Source organism: Pseudomyrmex gracilis, unplaced genomic scaffold (genome assembly GCF_002006095.1).
Source record: "Pseudomyrmex gracilis isolate BER0280 unplaced genomic scaffold, ASM200609v1 scaffold_54, whole genome shotgun sequence".
NCBI classification, from domain to species: Eukaryota; Metazoa; Arthropoda; class Insecta; order Hymenoptera; family Formicidae; genus Pseudomyrmex; species Pseudomyrmex gracilis.
In genome coordinates, this window is record NW_018020638.1 from 708,444 (window position 1) to 727,079 (window position 18,636).

At 44.8% G+C, this 18,636-nt stretch overlaps 1 protein-coding gene and 1 non-coding gene across 2 annotated transcripts in view; one reads left to right on the forward strand and one right to left on the reverse strand.

Annotated features, from left to right (window-relative positions):
- The window catches only part of LOC109853748 (ras-related and estrogen-regulated growth inhibitor-like), a 32,624-nt gene extending 31,938 nt beyond the window's left edge, over positions 1 to 686 (forward strand). The window contains exon 6 of the mRNA XM_020426138.1: positions 275 to 686. Coding sequence (XP_020281727.1) covers positions 275 to 533 — 259 coding nt within the window. The 3' untranslated portion in view covers positions 534 to 686. The remainder of the gene's footprint in view (positions 1 to 274) is intronic.
- On the reverse strand, positions 70 to 141 carry Trnaa-cgc. Its single transcript has one exon. It is a non-coding gene; the product is annotated as a tRNA-Ala (tRNA).
- Positions 687 to 18,636: the final 17,950 nt, after the last annotated feature.

An 18,636-nucleotide genomic window follows, 5' to 3' on the forward strand; every position in this document is an offset into this window, starting at 1 on the left:
TTAGACAAAAAAAAACCGCGGCATTCGCACACAAGGTCTTTGTCTTGTGTGCGGTATAAAAATAAAATCTGGAGGTGCTGGGATTTGAACCCAGGACTTTCAGCATGCGAAGCAGACACTCTACCACTGAGTTACACCCCCATTTCCGTCTCGACGTAGCATCATATTAATCTTGTTCATCCAAATTACACTTTTGACATGTTTTCATTAAGTTGATGAAATATACTCGTCAAAAAAGTCATTAAGGAAAAATCGACGAACGTTTCTGTTGCAGAGAAGTGTGCGTAGACGAAGGCCAGCAACTGTCACTTACTCACGGATGTCAGTTTTACGAGGTGAGCGCCGCGGAGAGTCCCGCCGGAGCAGCATTGGCCTTTCAAGGGCTCTTGCGAGAAGCGAGATCGGTTCAGTTGCTGCGAGCGTTGCCGATCCGCAGAAAATTGGGCGTGCACTCGGTCTCGAAGGTTCTCGGGACGATTTTCGGCAAGAACAACACCAAGGACCGCAAAAAGAGGCCGTCTTTGAGCATATGACGCCTTCTACACGCCCTCCTCTTCAGCGGACAAGACGAGCCAAGCAAAAGAAACAACATCGTCATCCTCAACAGCAACGTCTACTCCAATCGCTGACAAGGTCCTCGGCAAGGACGAAAAATCTCCTTTCCTTGAAAAAAAAAAAAAAAAAAAGAAAAAAGAAGAGAGCAGCGTCCCTTGACGAGAGTGATTCTTTGCGAAATGCTTTTTTTTTTTGCAAGAAAAATGCATTTGCTGATGGCAATCAAGCTCCGAGGATGTGAGACTGATTTTCTGGCGTAGGATCGAAGATTTGACCGAGTACTTGAAGCGCTCCAAGATTCTGGCAGCCGTTGTAAGATCCAGTGTCCGAGAAGGTTTCACTTACTTGGAGGGCGCAATTTATCTTTGAAGAATAGAACTTCGTGTCGAAAAAAAAACTCTGTGTGTTCGAAGGATGTTTCACGCATATACAGTGTTCGCGTGTGCGATCCCGCGTCGGTGTTGCGGACATACGTTTTTTCGCAACCAAGAAAAAAACGCAGGATTGAAACGCAGGAAATTTTGTGATGTGTGCATAAGAAAAAAAGGTAGACTTTTTCTTTTTTTTTAAATATCGCGATGACACTTCACAGTGATTACAAGTGACTGGCAAGTTGTTCCTGAACGGTATAGTCCTTAAGACGATTTATCGAGGATGATCTTCCGGTTGCGGCAACCGGTTCTGCGAGTGCAAACTTTATTTGAGTACACAACACTTGCACATCACTCGAGATGCTTAAGTTATTACATTACTAATCCTAAACAGTATAAACTTTCGCGCCTCTCTCGCTGTACAAATCTGAAATTGAACAAATATTTTTTTCTAGTTCGAATTTGGACTCGCGTAAAATTGTTCTTAAGATTTTTTTTATTTATTTATTATTCGATTGTACAATCTTAAATTAAAAATATCAAATTAAAATTTACTTGTCTCTGCGAGAGAGCAAACGACACGTATTTTATGCTGTTTAGGATTTCTATATTTTTTTTCTTTCGAATATGTGCTTTCCCCTTCGGAACGAACAAATACCCGTGTGTCTTTCAAATTTTTTCAGATACTTCCATCAAAATGATAGATAAACATCGCAGTTGAATTCGATTTTTTGTTTGTACGTAACGTCGTGGTTGTTTCTCGAAGCAAACAAAGAAAAAACGGCTGGTTAAGAACAACGTTCAGATTTTTATCGCGCGAAATAATTCGATGACTTTGATGTTCCTAAAAACAAGTAGTGGTTAAGTCTAAACGGCAAATACGCCTCACATATTTTGCGAACTGTTTCGAATACTTAAGTAACTATATTAAGCAAAATCATTTAATAATAAGATGAGAGTGCGAACAATGTGTGAGTGCGCGAGTAATGAGTATTAATATATAGAACTCATTAAAAGTTTATTATTTATATATTTGCGATATAAAAAAAAAAAAACCGATTAAGAGAAATAGAAAACGCTTTGTAGATGGTTGATTGGTTCAAGATTTGCTGTTTTTGTTTTCTTTTTTGAAGAGCAAACAATTTGAAAAACAACTTTCAATGAGTTATATATATTATTAATGATCGTTTGTGAATGTTTACCGCATGTATTTTGTCGATGATGATCTGTCATCATCGACGGGTCTCGTTTTTTTTTTTATTCTATCGTAGAAAGTGTTGAGATGCGGCTTTTTGCTAAGCTCTATAATCTCTCGCGTGAATCTTCTTTTTTTTTCTTAACGACAAGCATGGAGTCTACGATCGACTGTTTTTTTTTTTTTTTTTTTCAAGCAAGTTGTTATTACAACTTTCAAATTTTGCTTTTTGTTACAAAGTCTGTTGCACGACCGACTTTTTCTGCCAGCAGCTGACACGTGCTTGTTGATGTCGGCGTTAAACTGTTTTTTCAATGCTCGAAAAAAAAACAGATAGCCGACGAGTAACATACGATCTTTTTAACGCGTTGGTATCTAACAGTAAAAAAAAATGCGTGAAAAACAGGCTTTCAAAATTTTTTTCGAATAATGAAAGATTGATCGAAATCTATGTGTTTTTTTTTTTAAATATTTAATACATTCCATTTGAAATCGATGCGAAATTTAATTTCCAATGTGTGCGAGTGTATAATTTGATTTTTAAGTGGATGTCGATCGCTGTATTCGAAGTGCTAGTCACTTGTTATACCGAGAGAAGACAATAAATAAAAGAGCGTCCTTTTTGTTAAAAACCTCGTCAAGTTGAATCTCCATTGTCTATGATCTAATCGTCCTACCATCCTGTCGTCTACTTCATGAATCATCGATAGTCCACACACGACGAAATTATTTCATCACTTTTCAGAGAACAATATTTTTTAACAAATTGTATCGATACACATAGTTTTTCAATATTTTTCGATTTCTTTTCTGATTGTTCACATTTTAATTATTATTTACATCTAAGGAGGATTATTATTTTCCATGTGTACCGACGAATAAGACGTCGTCAAGATAATCGTTAAGTTTTTGCGAAAACTTGGAACTGTCTCTCTCGTAAATTGCAAACAAATTTAGCGGGGCTTCGTTAAGTGAATTTGCTGGCCGAATAACTAGAGGATTCGGGCCAAGGTTCCGAAACATGTGTTCGCAGATCTCGCTCGGACCGCAATACCGAAATAAAATAGCTCCTCCCCCGGAGGGCTCTCGATGAATGCATTCCCTCGCGATGACGGCACGATCGCCGCCCGCCATGCACGGAAAAATGCAAAAAGAAAAGGACAGGAAACAACAGGCTCGAACCAACGAAAATAAGGGATTGGATATCTCGCGAACGAGCGAGCTGTCCACAACTCTTAAATTTCACGACAATAAAAACCGCGATAAGTATCTATAATTTTTTTCTAATATTATTAAATCAAACTATTCTGAGAGAGAAAAAATGAGAGAGAAACAGAGAGACGCTCTGGATAAATACAAATAATTACCTATATAATTCTTAAATACTTTTTTAAATACTTTTCAAATACTTTTCTCTCTCAAAAGATCTCGTATACGTGTGTGAGATCTTATTAAAATTTTTTTCACACCGATCGCTTTACGCTCTGCGCGTTTGTCGCGTACGCCGACACGCGAGCAACATTACCGAAGTGACAGCCACGGCCGCGCCGAGGGTTGAAAACCTCGGGTCGGGTTTAAGATTTCCGAGCGCGCGGCGCTCGTCGCGAGTCATCTAAGTTGTCTAAGCACTAGAGAGAATTCCCCGTAGGCTGCGCGCCTCTCATATTACCTCCGCGTCCTTTACATCCGCGACCCTCCGGAGATACCTCCGCCCCCGCCGTACACCTCGTCCACGTTCTTACCGTCTTCTCGTAAGACAAACGATCCGGCCGCGCGGGTAAAACGATGCCCCGATGTCGTCGATTTATCGCGCGGCGATGTCGCGACGCGTGGGGACTATGTCGCTCGAGGACTATATTGGTTCGCCCCGAGCCCGGATAATTCCAATTTGCGTATTTCACCCGCGGGAAATCGAAACCACAAGAGAGCTTGAAACTCTCTCTCTCTCTCTCTCTCTCTCTCTCTCTCTCTTCTTTCTCTCTTTTCGTGCGAGCGAGCGCGCGCGACTCCGGAATGAAACCGATTCTATTACATTCAAAACACACGGATTTGTTTTATCGCGCATATTGCGTTCTCATTTTCTAAATATCGTAAAGTCGTTTTTACGATCTCGCGCGACACGTCGCGCGGAATGAGTATTTTTAAGAAAACTTGTCTCTCAAATAAAATAATAATTCTGGTTCTCGAAACTTTCGCCAAGATTGTTTTTTTTTTGTTTTTTGTGTTTTTTTTTTATTTACATTCTAGGCACGCACAATGAATTATATCTTATGATAATTCTATAAATTATATCGCGACTTGCGCGATTACGAAGAGCATCGAAAATTTCGCGCGCGTCTTGAACATATCAATTTCCAATTAATCCTTAAATGTTAATTGGCGAGTCGTATAAAAGCGGATCAGGAAAATACCGAATTGCTCAGATTAAAACGTTTGCGTACATACATACATACATACATACAACCGTGTTCTATTTGAGTAGGCGAGACTTCGCGAGGCAGGCAGACAGGCAGGCAGGCGTGCACGCGCGCGCGGGTGGCGTTGCTCGCTAACGAGCGCAATTTAATCCGGCGCGGCTCGCGATATCGCCGATAACGATATCCCGGGCTTATCTCGCGCGGAGAACTGCCGGTAGCGCAATTCTCGCAGCACACAGGCAGTGCGCGCGGTCGGGCGCGCGAAAAATTAACGGGTCGTGCGCGACTTTTCATCGCTTTAATCAGCCCGGCTCTCTCGTCCGCTTTCGTCTCGGCTCGCTCGGTTCCCACTTAATTAATGGCGCCATTGGCGACAATTAGAAATTCAGATTCGTCCGAGCATGAGGCTCGCTCGGTTGCGCGCGCGCGCGCCCGCGAGGGGGCCGACAATGACCACCTGCCGATCGCGATCCCGCAGGCCGACTTTCGACAGGGCACGATAACAGGGAACGGAGATCGAGAGGGACACGTAGAGGGAGGGAGAGAACGGAAAAGAGAAACACACAGAAGAGAGAATCGCGACTCGCTATCGGCAAAAGGCGAAAGCGGACGGTTTCCACCGGTGTTATCCGACTCGTGACGGTGAAAACGATGCTTAGTCGTTGCGTCCCTCTCGCACGTTAAGAGATCCCGTCGTGTCGTCGGGAATAAATCCGTTCTATGGATGGTGTGCGCGCGGTGCAGACGTCCGGCTCTTGTTTCACCGGCGGGCCGGCGATACCGGTGAATCTCGCAGCAGATAAAGTTGCTTTCGCCGAAAGATATCGAGGTTAAGGTGTGTGTTAGTCTCTTAGAGACGTGCTTCTACCTGCTGTGGAACTAATATACGTGGAATTATACGGAGCGAGCGAGCGAGCGAGCGAGAAAGAGAGAAAGAAAACAACTCGCGCGTGTGTTAAATTATGATCTCGAATTATATCTCCATATCCAGTTATATCTATCTTAAGTAATTGTGAAAACGCATGTAACGCGAGAATTAGATGACCATATTTAAGCGCGCTAAATGTCGCTAGTCCTCGCGCCTTACGTAAGTTCTCAGTTTCTGCGCGCAACCCTTTACGTAAGCCCCATCTTTGTGTGTAAAGGGTATCTCTCTCGGACTTGAGAACGTACGAGAGAAACCGAGAGACATTGTAAAAGGGTTTAGACGTTAACGAGCCCACAATGTTCATTTTTTCAGCGAGCGACGCTGAACTTTCATCGAAGGTGTTGCTATTCACGTCTCGCCGCGCGAGAAAAAAAAATCCTCGCGCGGCGAGACGAAAAAAAAAAAACTTTTAATCCTCTCTCGATGGCGCGCGCCAGAGCGTTGCATCGCGGAAAGATGATATTCCACGATAAGGATTCTCGATTGTCAGATGCGCCCCGGTATTGCGTGGCGCGTCAGATTTGTAAGGAAAACGGTATTCCGCGTGGCCGGGGACGACGCGCGCACGTGCACACACACACACACACACGTATTTAAGTACATACGGCGCTTACGCGTCCGGCGATGTGCTCGCTCGCTCGCTCGCTCGCTCGTCGTGACTGCCAAGGTCGTAGGTCGGCTCGCGCTGCACCTTGCACCTCCGCCTTCGAACGAAGGCAAGGAACCAAGCCTGCCGCGGCGTGTCTGGCCTCGGGCGAGAGTTTGAAATTTAATACACGCGCATAGCTCCGCCGCGTTCCCCCTGCGGGTCTGCGATCGGGACCTGCTTCAGAACCTAGACCAGCCCTACGTAGATTATCCCTCAAAAGAGATACGAAGAGATCACCGGGAGAAAGAGAATAAGAGAGAGAGGGAGAGAGAGAGAGGGAGAAGAAGCATCAAGAGGTCACGAAGTTGGCGCCCTTGGGGTTCGACGGATCCGCTTCTCGTAGGGCTAGCCCTCGCGCTTGAGATATGTTCGAGTTGCATGCACGAAGCGCGGCGTGCGTCATAAATCTGCCTTAGAATATCTTATCTCGTGTGTAATAGTAATGCATTAAAACAACTAGTTTCCTCGGAACATTTTTCGGAAATGTACTTCGTTGTTACGACGTTGGTGTTTCGCGCCTACTTCATTCGCGCGCGCTATCTACTACTCCTCGTTATTTCGCCTCGTTCTTCTTCCCGTAGGAAGGTACGATCGTACAGGCCATTGATATTTGCCACTGGAAGACGATCGGGGCCGTACTCTCTTCGGCACGTACGTGTATATAGTATATGTACATATACGGCATAAATAGCATCTCTCCGCTACGTAATATACAAACAGATGTTTCCTCGTCGAGAGAGTATCCCTTCGTGCGCGCCGGGCACGAGACACGACGACGGGAGGAGGGACGAGTTTTTAGCGGGCAGGGAAAAACGTCCGAGAAATCCGAGAGAGATAAACGCGCGACGCGAGCGAGCAGAGATCGCTAATAAAACGGCGTCGGCTGCGCACGGGAGATAAACATTGCGCTAAATCAACGGACGGGAAACGGAGTTGAGGTACGAATATTTCTAATTAACGCGCGCGCCGCCGTCGTCGTTACCACATAGCCGCGCGTCGGCAGGCGCGCAATAGTTCTCGGCGATATAAACGCGCGATAGATATTCCCGCGACCATATGTCGCAACGAACGCGCCGCCGTTTAATCGCGCCGCCCTGGAATTTCTCATCGCGTTCCGATCTGTTCGCGCGACGCCGCAATAATTAACGCCGTCACACATCGCGCAGACATATACGGCGTTGCGTAACGCGCGCAGCAACATATCACGCGCAGTGTTCGCGCGTCTTCCTTTTGCCTACGCCCGGTTGAGGATTCAACCTCAACTGGGTCAAATGTGTATAATAATCTTCATCTTCTATGTATTCGTCGATTTAATCTTTCGAATAATCTTCGCAAAGCGAACGACACGTTGTGACAGTTCGAAGCTCTGTGATTTCGAACGATATAAAACGGCGAATCGCAAGAGAGCGTAGAACGAAGAGAACATATCTCGAGAGTTTAACAGCGCGGTTGTTCGAACGCACGTCAAGGATGTAATAACGATTCTCTCGTTCATCTCTCGAAGCACCTAGTTTCTCTCCTGGGAATCCGGTGTGCGTTTAAGTTCCCGGCAGCTGCCATTTCGAAATCCCGTAACGTCATATCAATGCGCGCGCGCGCGTTCCGCTCGCCTAGGAAGCGGCAAATGACAACGTCGTCCCGTTCCGCGCGCGCTCGTACAGCGTGTATATAGATAGATCGTCATATTACACCCGGTAATTGGCTACGGTTTGTTTGTTTACGGCTCGGGAATTACGTTAACATTCTCAATGTGCTTTCACCTTAAACTCCACCTCGCGCCGCGCTTATCCGCAACAAACTCGTCCGCTCGCCAAAGTTCAGCCGCGCGCGCGCGGGTCCGCTCAATCGCGCGTGGCAGCGCAGCGCAACGGCGGCTCCGGCTTTTATCAGATTGCCTGCTGAGAGGAACGATCCGAAAGATCAAACGGCGGGTCTGATTGTCGGGTAATTGGCCGCGCCATTGTTTGTTCATGGCTGAGGGAGTACGCTAAGATTCCTCATCGAAGATGATTGGCGTGCTTTCACCTAACTCCGCGCCAACCGCTCATTGTCTTAAACGTTCTCTTGCGCTTACATGTTACAAGCCTCTTTTCCCGTCTGATCGATCTACATCTATGTATGGGAACAACTCGGAGCGAATCGAGCGCGCGCGCGCGCGCGAGCTAGCTAACAAGTGAGTATCTCGAGAGAGCATCGCAGCAGTCAAGCGCAGAGAGAACGAAAAAAGAGAAAAAAACTATAATGTCGAAATGTAATTGTGTCGAGAGAAATGTTATATATAGGTTATAACTATATATATATATATATATATATATATGTAACTTTAGGAGATGTAACACAATAATTAACGCAATTAAAAATTGAAGAAATATTCCGCCGCGGATTCAAACGATATTTCGCCGTCGGCTTTTATCGGACTACGGAGTGAAATCCGGCGCGAAGACAGTCGGGAACCTCCTCCTATGTTAGCGCGCCCCGTTCTTGGGAAACGCGCGATTATCGCGATCGTGCTTCTGGGCCAGTGATAATTAGAAGTGATTATCTTACCACCGGGACTTTCTACCACGGGACGAACAATGGGGAACGATAAATAGTATTACCGACGGCCACCGTCGAACGCGCCGTCGTCTCTCTCTTTCTCTCTCTCTCTCTCTCTCTCTCTCCTTAAAAGCTCGGGATAAAAGCGCGTTGAAATTACGATACTTCGGATAACTGACGACGACCTCCAGAGCCGGCTCCGGGTCTCTCCCGATAACAGATTTATCGCGTAAATTGCTATAGGTACTCTCCCGCGAACTAATCACCGTTGGCTGCTCAGTTAACCCATCTGATCCACTTGTGGGTTACACACAACCCGATATATATATATATACGCGTGTATCGAGAGAGAACACAGTCGACTCTCCGTCGGGAATGCAAGTCATTTTTTTTACATAAACATTTCTCGAGAAGCTACTTTTCTTTAATTGATTTAAATTGTCAAGATCCCGCGAGCTCGTAAATATTTCAATTTAGAGAGCCGTGTCTTTTTCCCCGACAGTCAGTCGTAAAGTAATTGCGCAGCAGACCGAGAACTTAGAAATATAACCAATGGCGCCGGTTATATCCGAACGTATCAATTATCGCGAGGTAATTACAATGAAGGCCGCATTGCGCGATGAATATTAAGCGGCGAATGTGTAATGACGTAACGATTTAATCAGTCGGGGGGGAAAAAGGTGTTCGCAACCTAATTCTTTAATTCGTCGGCGAAATAAAAACGGCGAGTTTACGGTAACGACGGCCTTAGCGGATTTAGCGGTAAAACGCCACGCTACATTAAAAAGATCGCCGTTCGTGCAAGACGTTATTGAGTTGCGTCGAAAGTTGCGCATTCCTCGCAACACCCAGGCAGAATTATAATCGCGGCAAAATGCAAATCGCTCGCGTGGCAAACACCTGCGAAGAGAAGGCGAGCAGATTAGACGCGCGTTTAGGACCGAACGGCGTATTTATTACCGACTAAAATAAATTTGCATCGTTAGAGAGAGAGAGAAAGAGAGAGAGAAACGAGGTGACAGGTAATTACAAGTGCAAAGTATCTTCTTCCGCTTGTTTCCTCGTTCTCTTGTTCCTTGTTGTTTTCGCGCTTTTCGTTTTTCAAATCCAAGCTTCCTCTCCCGGATTAAATTCATTTAATTAATCACAACTGAAATAAAACGCGAAGTTGGCGAATTCAACGCGGGCGTCGCAAAGGACTCGCGCAGGTGTCGATAATACGGAAACACGGTTCGCTCGTCGATAACTCTCGCGGGGATTAAGGCCATTAATTGGAGCGCCGGCAAAAAAAGCCGTCCGTTTAATTTTATCTCTCGCACGACCTGCTTTTCTAATCCTATAAATTTCTTGCTTATGCGCCCATTTGCGGCAAATCCTGATTGTGGCCGGAAAAACGACCACAAATGGCCGCTGTAATACAAAGTATTGGTGAAATGTAATGTCCGCGAGTTCGCGTCCGCGCGGCTTAGGAGACGTTTTTCTTTTTTTTTTTGTGTGTTTTTTTTTTGGTTTTCGTTTGTTTGTTGGAATAAAAAAGAAAGAGAAACTCGAGAGTAACAAGAAATACGGATGTAAATCTTGTTGGATATATATTGCCGCTTGTAACTCTTATTTTATTGCGCGCGCACACCGCGAACATGTAAGTATTATATATTTTATCTCTTGTTTTTTTTTTTTTGTTTTTTTTCAGTGACTACCGTTTTTTTCTCTCTCGCTCGGGCGAATCGAATTGAAACTGATTTATCAGAGGAGAAAAAAGTCAGTCAGTCCGGTAGGACCCGCGCGACCGGAAGTATCGCCCACGTACGTACACGCTAGAAGCTGAACTTTTATGGCGGCATCGAGAAGCGATGTCGGAACGATGACGGTACCGTTTTCCATTGTAACCAACGCGTGCTTTCATTATAGTTCCTCTCGAACGAACGTGTGGTATGTAATAAACGAAGTCCGGCGATATAACGTTTTAGTGCGGACGATATATACACTCAATCATACGGTTTGGAGGCTCGTTTTAGATCGAGAGAGGCTTCCACTCTCGATCGTGCCAAGTCGTCAGACGTCTAAGAATGCGAACGGTTAAAGTTCTCTCTGTCCCGACGAAGATGTTCTTCCACAGCGACGTTACGCAACGAAACGAACGTCGTCGTTCGAGTGATATTTTGTCGAATGTGCCGGAAATATGTGTCTTCGTCTCTCTCGAAAGAGATTTCTTATTAAATGCTAAAATTGCTACGTAAGGGTAAACGTCCGAGTGACCGGGCATTTAACGAAGAAGCAAATGACTGGATATGTAAATAGCAATCGTAACATTTCTCTCAGTGTTTCAAGTATTTTTAAAATGTTTTTTTCAATTATTAGTTTCTAACTTTTTTATGTACTAGCACATCACAGACGCGCGCTACGCGCGCGCTATTATTTTTATTTTAACATATTCCGTCAGTAGACACAACATGTCACCGCGATGACAGCTAGTACACGTACGACTATAAATCGAGAAACACATTATCCGAGAAACGTCACCGAGACGTTCAATCAACGTCGCGGAAAAGAGGCAACAATCAAGATCGATAGAATCGATTCTGATTATTTGCACACGTTTTTTTCTGGTAGGACTAGCACAACACAGGCGCGCGCTACGTGCACGCTATTGTTATGTTTATTTAACGTGTTGTCAGTGAACACAACCTGTCACCGCGATGACAGATAGTATATACGTCTTATAAACTATATAATATACATATGAGAAATGTCAGAAATAACGCATGAAAATCAAACTCAAAAAATAGTGAGAAAGAGAAGTGGAAAAACAACACATGACAAGGAAAAGGGTGAAAAAGAGAATATTATATATATTATATGTAATATATATTCTATATCTATATATAATACACACACATACGCATATATGTGTATATATACAGGGTGTTTCAGAACTATGGGATCAAACTTCTAGGGGTTATTCAGTGCAACAGTAGAAAACATTTGAGTATAGGGACCCATGTCCGGAAAAGTGTCACTACCGCACTACGGCTTTAAGACGCGTTAAAATTTAGAAAGACGATGAATTGCCTAAATAGGATTTAATGCATTTAATGTTTGCCTTTTGTACATGATGTCATCACAACAATTGTAAAAACAACAATTGGCAAAAATTAAATGCATTAAATCCTATTTAGGCAATTCATCGTCTTTCTAAATTTTAANGCGTCTTAGGGCCGTAGTGCGGTAGTGACACTTTTCCGGACATGGGTCCCTATACTCAAATGTTTTCTACTGTTGCACTGAATAACCCCTAGAAGTTTGATCCCATAGTTCTGAAACACCCTGTATATATATATATATACCGTAATCACGTGACCAAAGTCAGTAACACCGCCGCGGTCGCGCGGCCGAGATCAGTGACTTCACCGCAGTCGCGCGACCGAGGTCAGTAACCCCTCCCCCCACCAAGGCCGCGCGGCCGAGGTCAATGCCCCGTCAAGGCCGCGCGGCCGAGGTCAGTGACCCCCCCCCACCAAGGCCGCGCGGCCGAGGTCAATGACCCTCCCCCCACCAAGGCCGCGCGGCCGAGGTCAATGCCCCGTCAAGGCCGCGCGGCCGAGGTCAGTGACCCCCCCCCACCAAGGCCGCGCGGCCGAGGTCAATGCCCCGTCAAGGCCGTGCGGCCGAGGTCAGTGACCCCGCCAAGGCCGCGCGGCCGAGGTCAATGACATTACTGTAGTATGTATATAATACATATAATACAATATAAAGTATAATATTATAAATATATAATAAATTATACGTATAATATGTATTATATTTATGTATTATTTAATGTTATATATAATATAAATTACAGTCACGTTATTTTCACGTGTTGTTTTTCTACTCCTTCCTGTCACGTGACTGTACTCACGTGTGTGTGTGTGTGTGTGTATGTACAATGAATAGATAAGAAACTCTATTCAAAACAAAATAAGATGATTTTCCACTTCTCTTTTCTCGTGATTCCAAACACGTTGCATGTTCTATACTCGCGCGAAAAGGACCGAGGGAAAAATAAGAACGAGCGACGTATTTTCCCACTAGCGCGTATGTCACGGTGTGCGTATCTTCCGCTTTATTAGAATAAGAGAGTGAGACAAAGATGTGAGTATGTAAAATTATCGAGTTCCGCGGTTATAGAATAAAACGCGCGGCAAGAGTTCTCGAGTGAAACGCAATTCTCCCGTTGCCGACCTACTACTGGTACGTAAAAATGTCAATCTATATATCTGTAACAGAAATTATATGTGTGTACGCGCTATATGCGCGTAGAGAAAATTATAAAACAAACGAAATACGGAGGGAAATCAGAGCCGAGCGATATGTATTAATAACGCGCGTGTTCGGGCGCGCATAATGCGAGGGAGAGAAACGCGCCGGAACGACTCGCATGAGCGAACAGACAAAAAGGTTTTTCGGTGCCGCCCTTTCGCCGATGCCGATCTTATTGTCCCGGGACTCGGGTGGCGGTTTCTACCCCGCGGCTTCGTTGCGCGCGTTTAATACGATTTCCGCATATTGTCTCTCGACGCTCGAGAGCGTCCGTTCTTGTAAAAGCAAACCCGGCAAAACGCGCCGCTTTATGGGATCACGATTATATTGTTACCACGCTCGTACGTGTGTGTACACACACTCACGCGCGCACACACAGACGTATTCGGAGGGAACGGACTATCCATTACATCCGCCGGATAAAATAGAGATGTATTGTCCTTATAAAGCGCGGCAAGTTGTAGCCGCCTGTACGGCGCAGCGTTTATTGTTACCAAACCCATTAAATAGCCATTGTTTTATTTTTAGAATAGAAAAAGAAAAAAATCGCCGACGCGCTGTGCGTGAGAAAATCGTCTCTCGTTTGTTTTTCTGTTACTTTCTAAAATAAATTTAGAAAAACATCAAAAACTATAACTACAACGGTGACTGTTGCGTTGAGAATTTTCGGAGACATCGGGAGAAACGCGTCGTCGTCGTCAACCTTTTTACAATAGCTGAATCATCATTCCGTTAGGTAATTAGCTCCGCTAAACGACGGACACGTTTGCCACATCGCGCGCGATGGTGGGCCGAAAGAGAGACGTGAATGTGTTGTTCTGCGGAGGCGCACCGAGTGACACGCCGAGAAGACATTTTCCAACAGCAATTCTCTAACGGTACTCGATCGCTGTTAAATATAGATCCGCCTGAGCGGAGCTAAAAATACAAGACTCGAGAGACGCGCGAACTGAGAGAAAAAAAAAAAAATTCAACACACACACAACAAAACCTTTTAAAACGCGAGTGATCGAGGATCGCGTGCGGTCCGGCCATTTTGTCGGCGGCCGATGCATAATGGCATTGTTCCACTGTTCGTCGGTTTCTCAGCTTCGTCATTTTTCTTTCTAATGGCGAATTTCCAGAAAATTGCGCGGTAATTACGATTCGACTACTGCGTAGCGAAACCACATGGGATATTTCTTTTTTTTTATCAGTTCCGCTGTGGATGTGTAAAAAGAGAGAAAGAGAGAGCAGCGAGCGATCATCTTCGGATGTAAACCAGTTTTCGGTTAATGGAGCTCGCGCACGCGTGTGTATGTGTCTCGCTTACCCCAATGCCCTTTTCGCTGAAAGCACTGCGGATAATCCACTTTTTTCTCATCCGCCCGTCATTAATCACAATTTCTTATCGCAAAGTTTATCACAATTACGGCCTTAATACGTGAGATTAAGAATACAATTATTTAATTAATTAATTGTATTCTCTCTTCGATTAAAAACTAAAAATCAAAAAGAAGGCTGTGTCGCAGAAGAGATCGAAGCGTCTCGCTTTGTATGTATTTGTCACTGGACTTTAATTTTTTGTTTAATCAATCACGTATTCAACAACATTTTTACACAAAATTGTATCCTTCATTATATTTATTTGTTTTTGTTCAGATATTTTCCTTTCAATCAACCTGCTTCTCAATGTGATTGCAGAGCGCCCGTCTCTCTCTCTCTCTCTCTCTCTCTCTCTCTCTCTCTTTCTCTCTCATTGTTTTTTGCGCTGTGTTGAAGCGCGAACGTCGATCGACGAGCTATTATGCATATAAAACGGTAATACGCGGTGGTGTTAAGTGGCGATACGCACGCGCGCATTCATCCGAGTGTTGTATACAAGACACAAAACGGTGAGTGACCTAGAAACACATTATCGCGCGATATATACTGCGCGTTGCGCAGCGGCGACCCACTCACGTTACACGCCCGACAATCCGGAACGATGTGCCTGCCCGCACCGATCGGCCATTATCATCGACACCCGCCTCGAACGCGTCATCATCACCATCATCATCATCGTCATCATCATTATCATCATCATCATCGGCTCGCTTGAAGTTCTCTCTATGTCATCACCTGTAATTAACGTTATATCATATATACGGCCTACTTTTAACCCTCTAATATGGAGACGCGGCGCACGGACTCCCGGTAAGCGTATAATTTTGTTTGCAAGAAGAGAAACCTTGAAGAATACAAATAACGCGCAGGTTGTTGTTAAAAGCGATAAAATATTACCGATACGTTTTAATCACTTTATTTTCACTCGTTGATGTGTACACACGTCAGTGCGCGCGAGCATGTACACACGCACGCACACACACACACACACACACACACACGGAATGAAATCAAATTTTTCGTTTTCTGCGAAACCAACCTGCGTGTGTTGATTCCTTCTCGTGTGCGAGATTCGTTCAAGATTCGTCCTGCCCTCCGACACGAACGTGAGAGAGACCGCATCTTCCCCCTATCAGTCCTCTAACGGTAAAACGGTAACCGACCATTGCATTTGCGTACGAGGCCCCTGGCCGCGGCTAACGGAGTTAATTAAAATCGTTAAGGATGGTTCGTCCCTTACAAGGATTGCCTGGCACGAATGATCTCCGTGTTCGGAACGAGCGATCTGGTGGTTTTACTAGCTTGGCTATCGGAGAAAAATCGCGAGGCAGCACCGCGCGAAAGATTTGATCTTCGAGAATTCTATTTGCGGTTCGCAGATTAATTAATATTTGTGTAAGATTCGGGAGAAAAGGATATGCTGTCAACTTTTTTTCTTTTTTTTTTTTTTTTTATAAGAAAATTACGTATCTACAAGTATCTCGCAATTACGTCCGAGCAATTAATAAGCGCTCGCTACAAATAAGAAACACTTTTTTTTACCGATCTTTTTCCCATAAAGAAACACCGCTGTCGAAACACAAACACGTTGTCGACAGATTTATGCGACGATAATTATCTTCCACGACCGTTATCTCCGCAATCGTTTAAATTCCAGCATCCTGCAGTAATTCACCTCGGCTTGTGTGCACCTCGCGCATACAAGTGCAAGCCCGAGCTCAACCGCAAAAGAATCCCCGTTAATATTGTGTCGCAGCCCTTCTCGGCGCGAACTCGGTAACGTTCGTAGATCGCGCGAGATCTTTTGCGCGCTTTAAAATTCCGCGCGCGCTATGTCAGGTTTATATTTTTACGAAAGTTAAACAGATATATATATGTATGTTTGTTTGTGAGAATTATCACGTACGAGTTTTATTTCCAAACAAGAAAATTCCAAAGCGCGCATATATCGATACTGTCTCATAAAAAAAAAAAAATTGGATTTATTATTTTACACGTTGTATCTTGCAAACGTTGGACGGGTCGATCGCGAAGTATTTTAAAATCCAACGCGAGATGTGTTTTTTTTGTTTTATATTTTTACGAATTAAACTATTTTGTTTCTTCTCTTTTTCGAAAAATCGATTTATCAAGTGCTCGCGAGGGATCGCGTCATCGTCTCTCTCGATTCTCGCTGCGCGGAGGAGAATCTCGCACTCGGCCGAGCGAGTTTCTCGACACTCGCGCGATTTGTGATACCGATTTATTAATAACCGCGTGTATGTAGAAATTTTTTTCGTTCCGCGGCATTCACTTTCACTTCGACGTGAAAAAAAAAAAAAGAAAAAAGAAAAAAACAGCTGGAAGTAGACGAAAGAGAAGAGGCGCCTCGCGCGACCGGTTTTCGCCTTCGGTTCCTCGCGCAAGAGCCGCGCGCCGCGCCGAGCAAGCGCGGTCTCTAAGGATCCGCTACCGGCATTGTAATAGATGCTCGTATAAGGCGCTTGTCAGGAAGTGGGCCATCCTCTCATTCATCCCGCTCTCGTGCTTCTATTTGCCTTTTAGCGGCATGTCGGCTCGTAAAGATTATTATTATTATTATTCTTTTGAACTCGCGCGCGCGCGCGCGCGCGTGCGCTCACGCGAAGACGAGACGACGCACACTCGTCTCGAAAATGTCGTCAATCTTCCTCCATATTTCTTTTTTTTTTTTTCTTCTCGAATGTCGTCGATGAATGGCGGTGATGTCACTGCCGAAATACTCTTGCGCAACAATCGATCACTCTTCCTTTCCGTCAGAAAATACACGAAAAGTGAGAGCGTAAAAAAATCCATTTACATATATTAAAAAAGAAAACAACCTGCTAATTAATTAATCAACGAAGCAAGATCGTTTCTCGGAGTCGCATTTCACGCTACACAATTTTACTTTTAACGTGTAGCGTGATATCTGTCCAACGTGTTTTTTTTTTTTTTAGCCCGCGCGCGTCTGTATTTGTACTTTCAATAACCGCGCAATTTTGAAAGATGTTTCATCGACGCGCGCGCGCGCGAGCACGCGGAATTTATTTAGTTTTGCATTTCTCTCTGAGATACGATCCCATTTCGTGCGACGAACGCTCGCGGGTGTTATTTAGCATTCTTCTTCGTTGCTAAAAGAAAGGAAGAGAAGTGTCGTACGGTAGCAATTAGCGGACACGTAAGCGGAGACCGCCCCCGGCGATATACGGGAGAAAGGGTCTCCCTATCTCGAGGTGGCGTGAAGGGCGGGAGGAAGCATAAAGGATCCACGGGGCCGGAAGAATTTAGTCATGGTCCTTCTTTCTTTTTCTCTCTTTCTCTTTCTCTCTCGGTTCGGTGTTCGGTTGCCTGCTTTAATGTTCCTCCGCGTGCATTCGCGTCCGCCTGCCCACGCGAGGCGACCGCCCCTTTAACATCGCCGGTATTCGCCTGATTTATGAATGCCCCGGCTATATTTAACAGCGTGTTCGCCATTGAAGACATGCCTTAGGCAAAGCGCGTGAGGCGAGCCCGGCGAGCGGAGAGAGAAAGAGAAGAGATGTCGTTCGCTCGCGCAAACGAGAGAAGAGGACGGAAGGAGAGAGGATGAGCGAGCGAGCGAGCGAGTGAGAGAAAGAAAGAAGAAGATAGAGAGAGAGAAAGAGAAAGGGAGGAGGCTTCAGGACAGGTACGACAAGCGGGCACGTAATCCCTGTAATGCAGAAACCTACGCCATCCAGACTGCATTCAGGAGATGCACCGGGAAATGCATGCGCGCGCGCGAAATAGTCGCTCGGCGAAGATGGGGGGGGGCTCGCCCTCGTCGAAATGGGTGTTACTAGGTTCTTACCGATGTTTAAGAATTTTTGTCGCGACCGATTCCGGATCCTGGAATCTCCGAGAAGGCTTAAAGGAAATTGCCCCACGTATAAGAGATGCGTTCAAGTAGGTAAAGCGAACAGTTGCGGTCAGAACAGTCGTGATCGCGCGTGCAAAAAGAAAGACAAAAAAAAAAAAAAAAAAAAAAGAAATCGAAAACTCGTTCTCGAAACGAGCGTGTTACTAAATTCGCACCGATTCGTATCGGGCGAGAAAAATTCGCGAGCGAATATACACTTGAGAATTTTTTTTACGGTGCGATTTTATTTTAATCTGAAAATTTTCAAGGATCGCTTTTTGCGAAAAAGTGAGAGCGGACGCACGTGCAGATAAGTAATACACGATTTTTCGGACAACGGTTGCTTTTGGAGAATAAAAACAAAAAAACCAAAAAAAAAAAAAAAAAAAAAAAAAAAAAAAAACGAAAAGAAAGAATTTTTCAAATTCGAGAGATCGGTTTA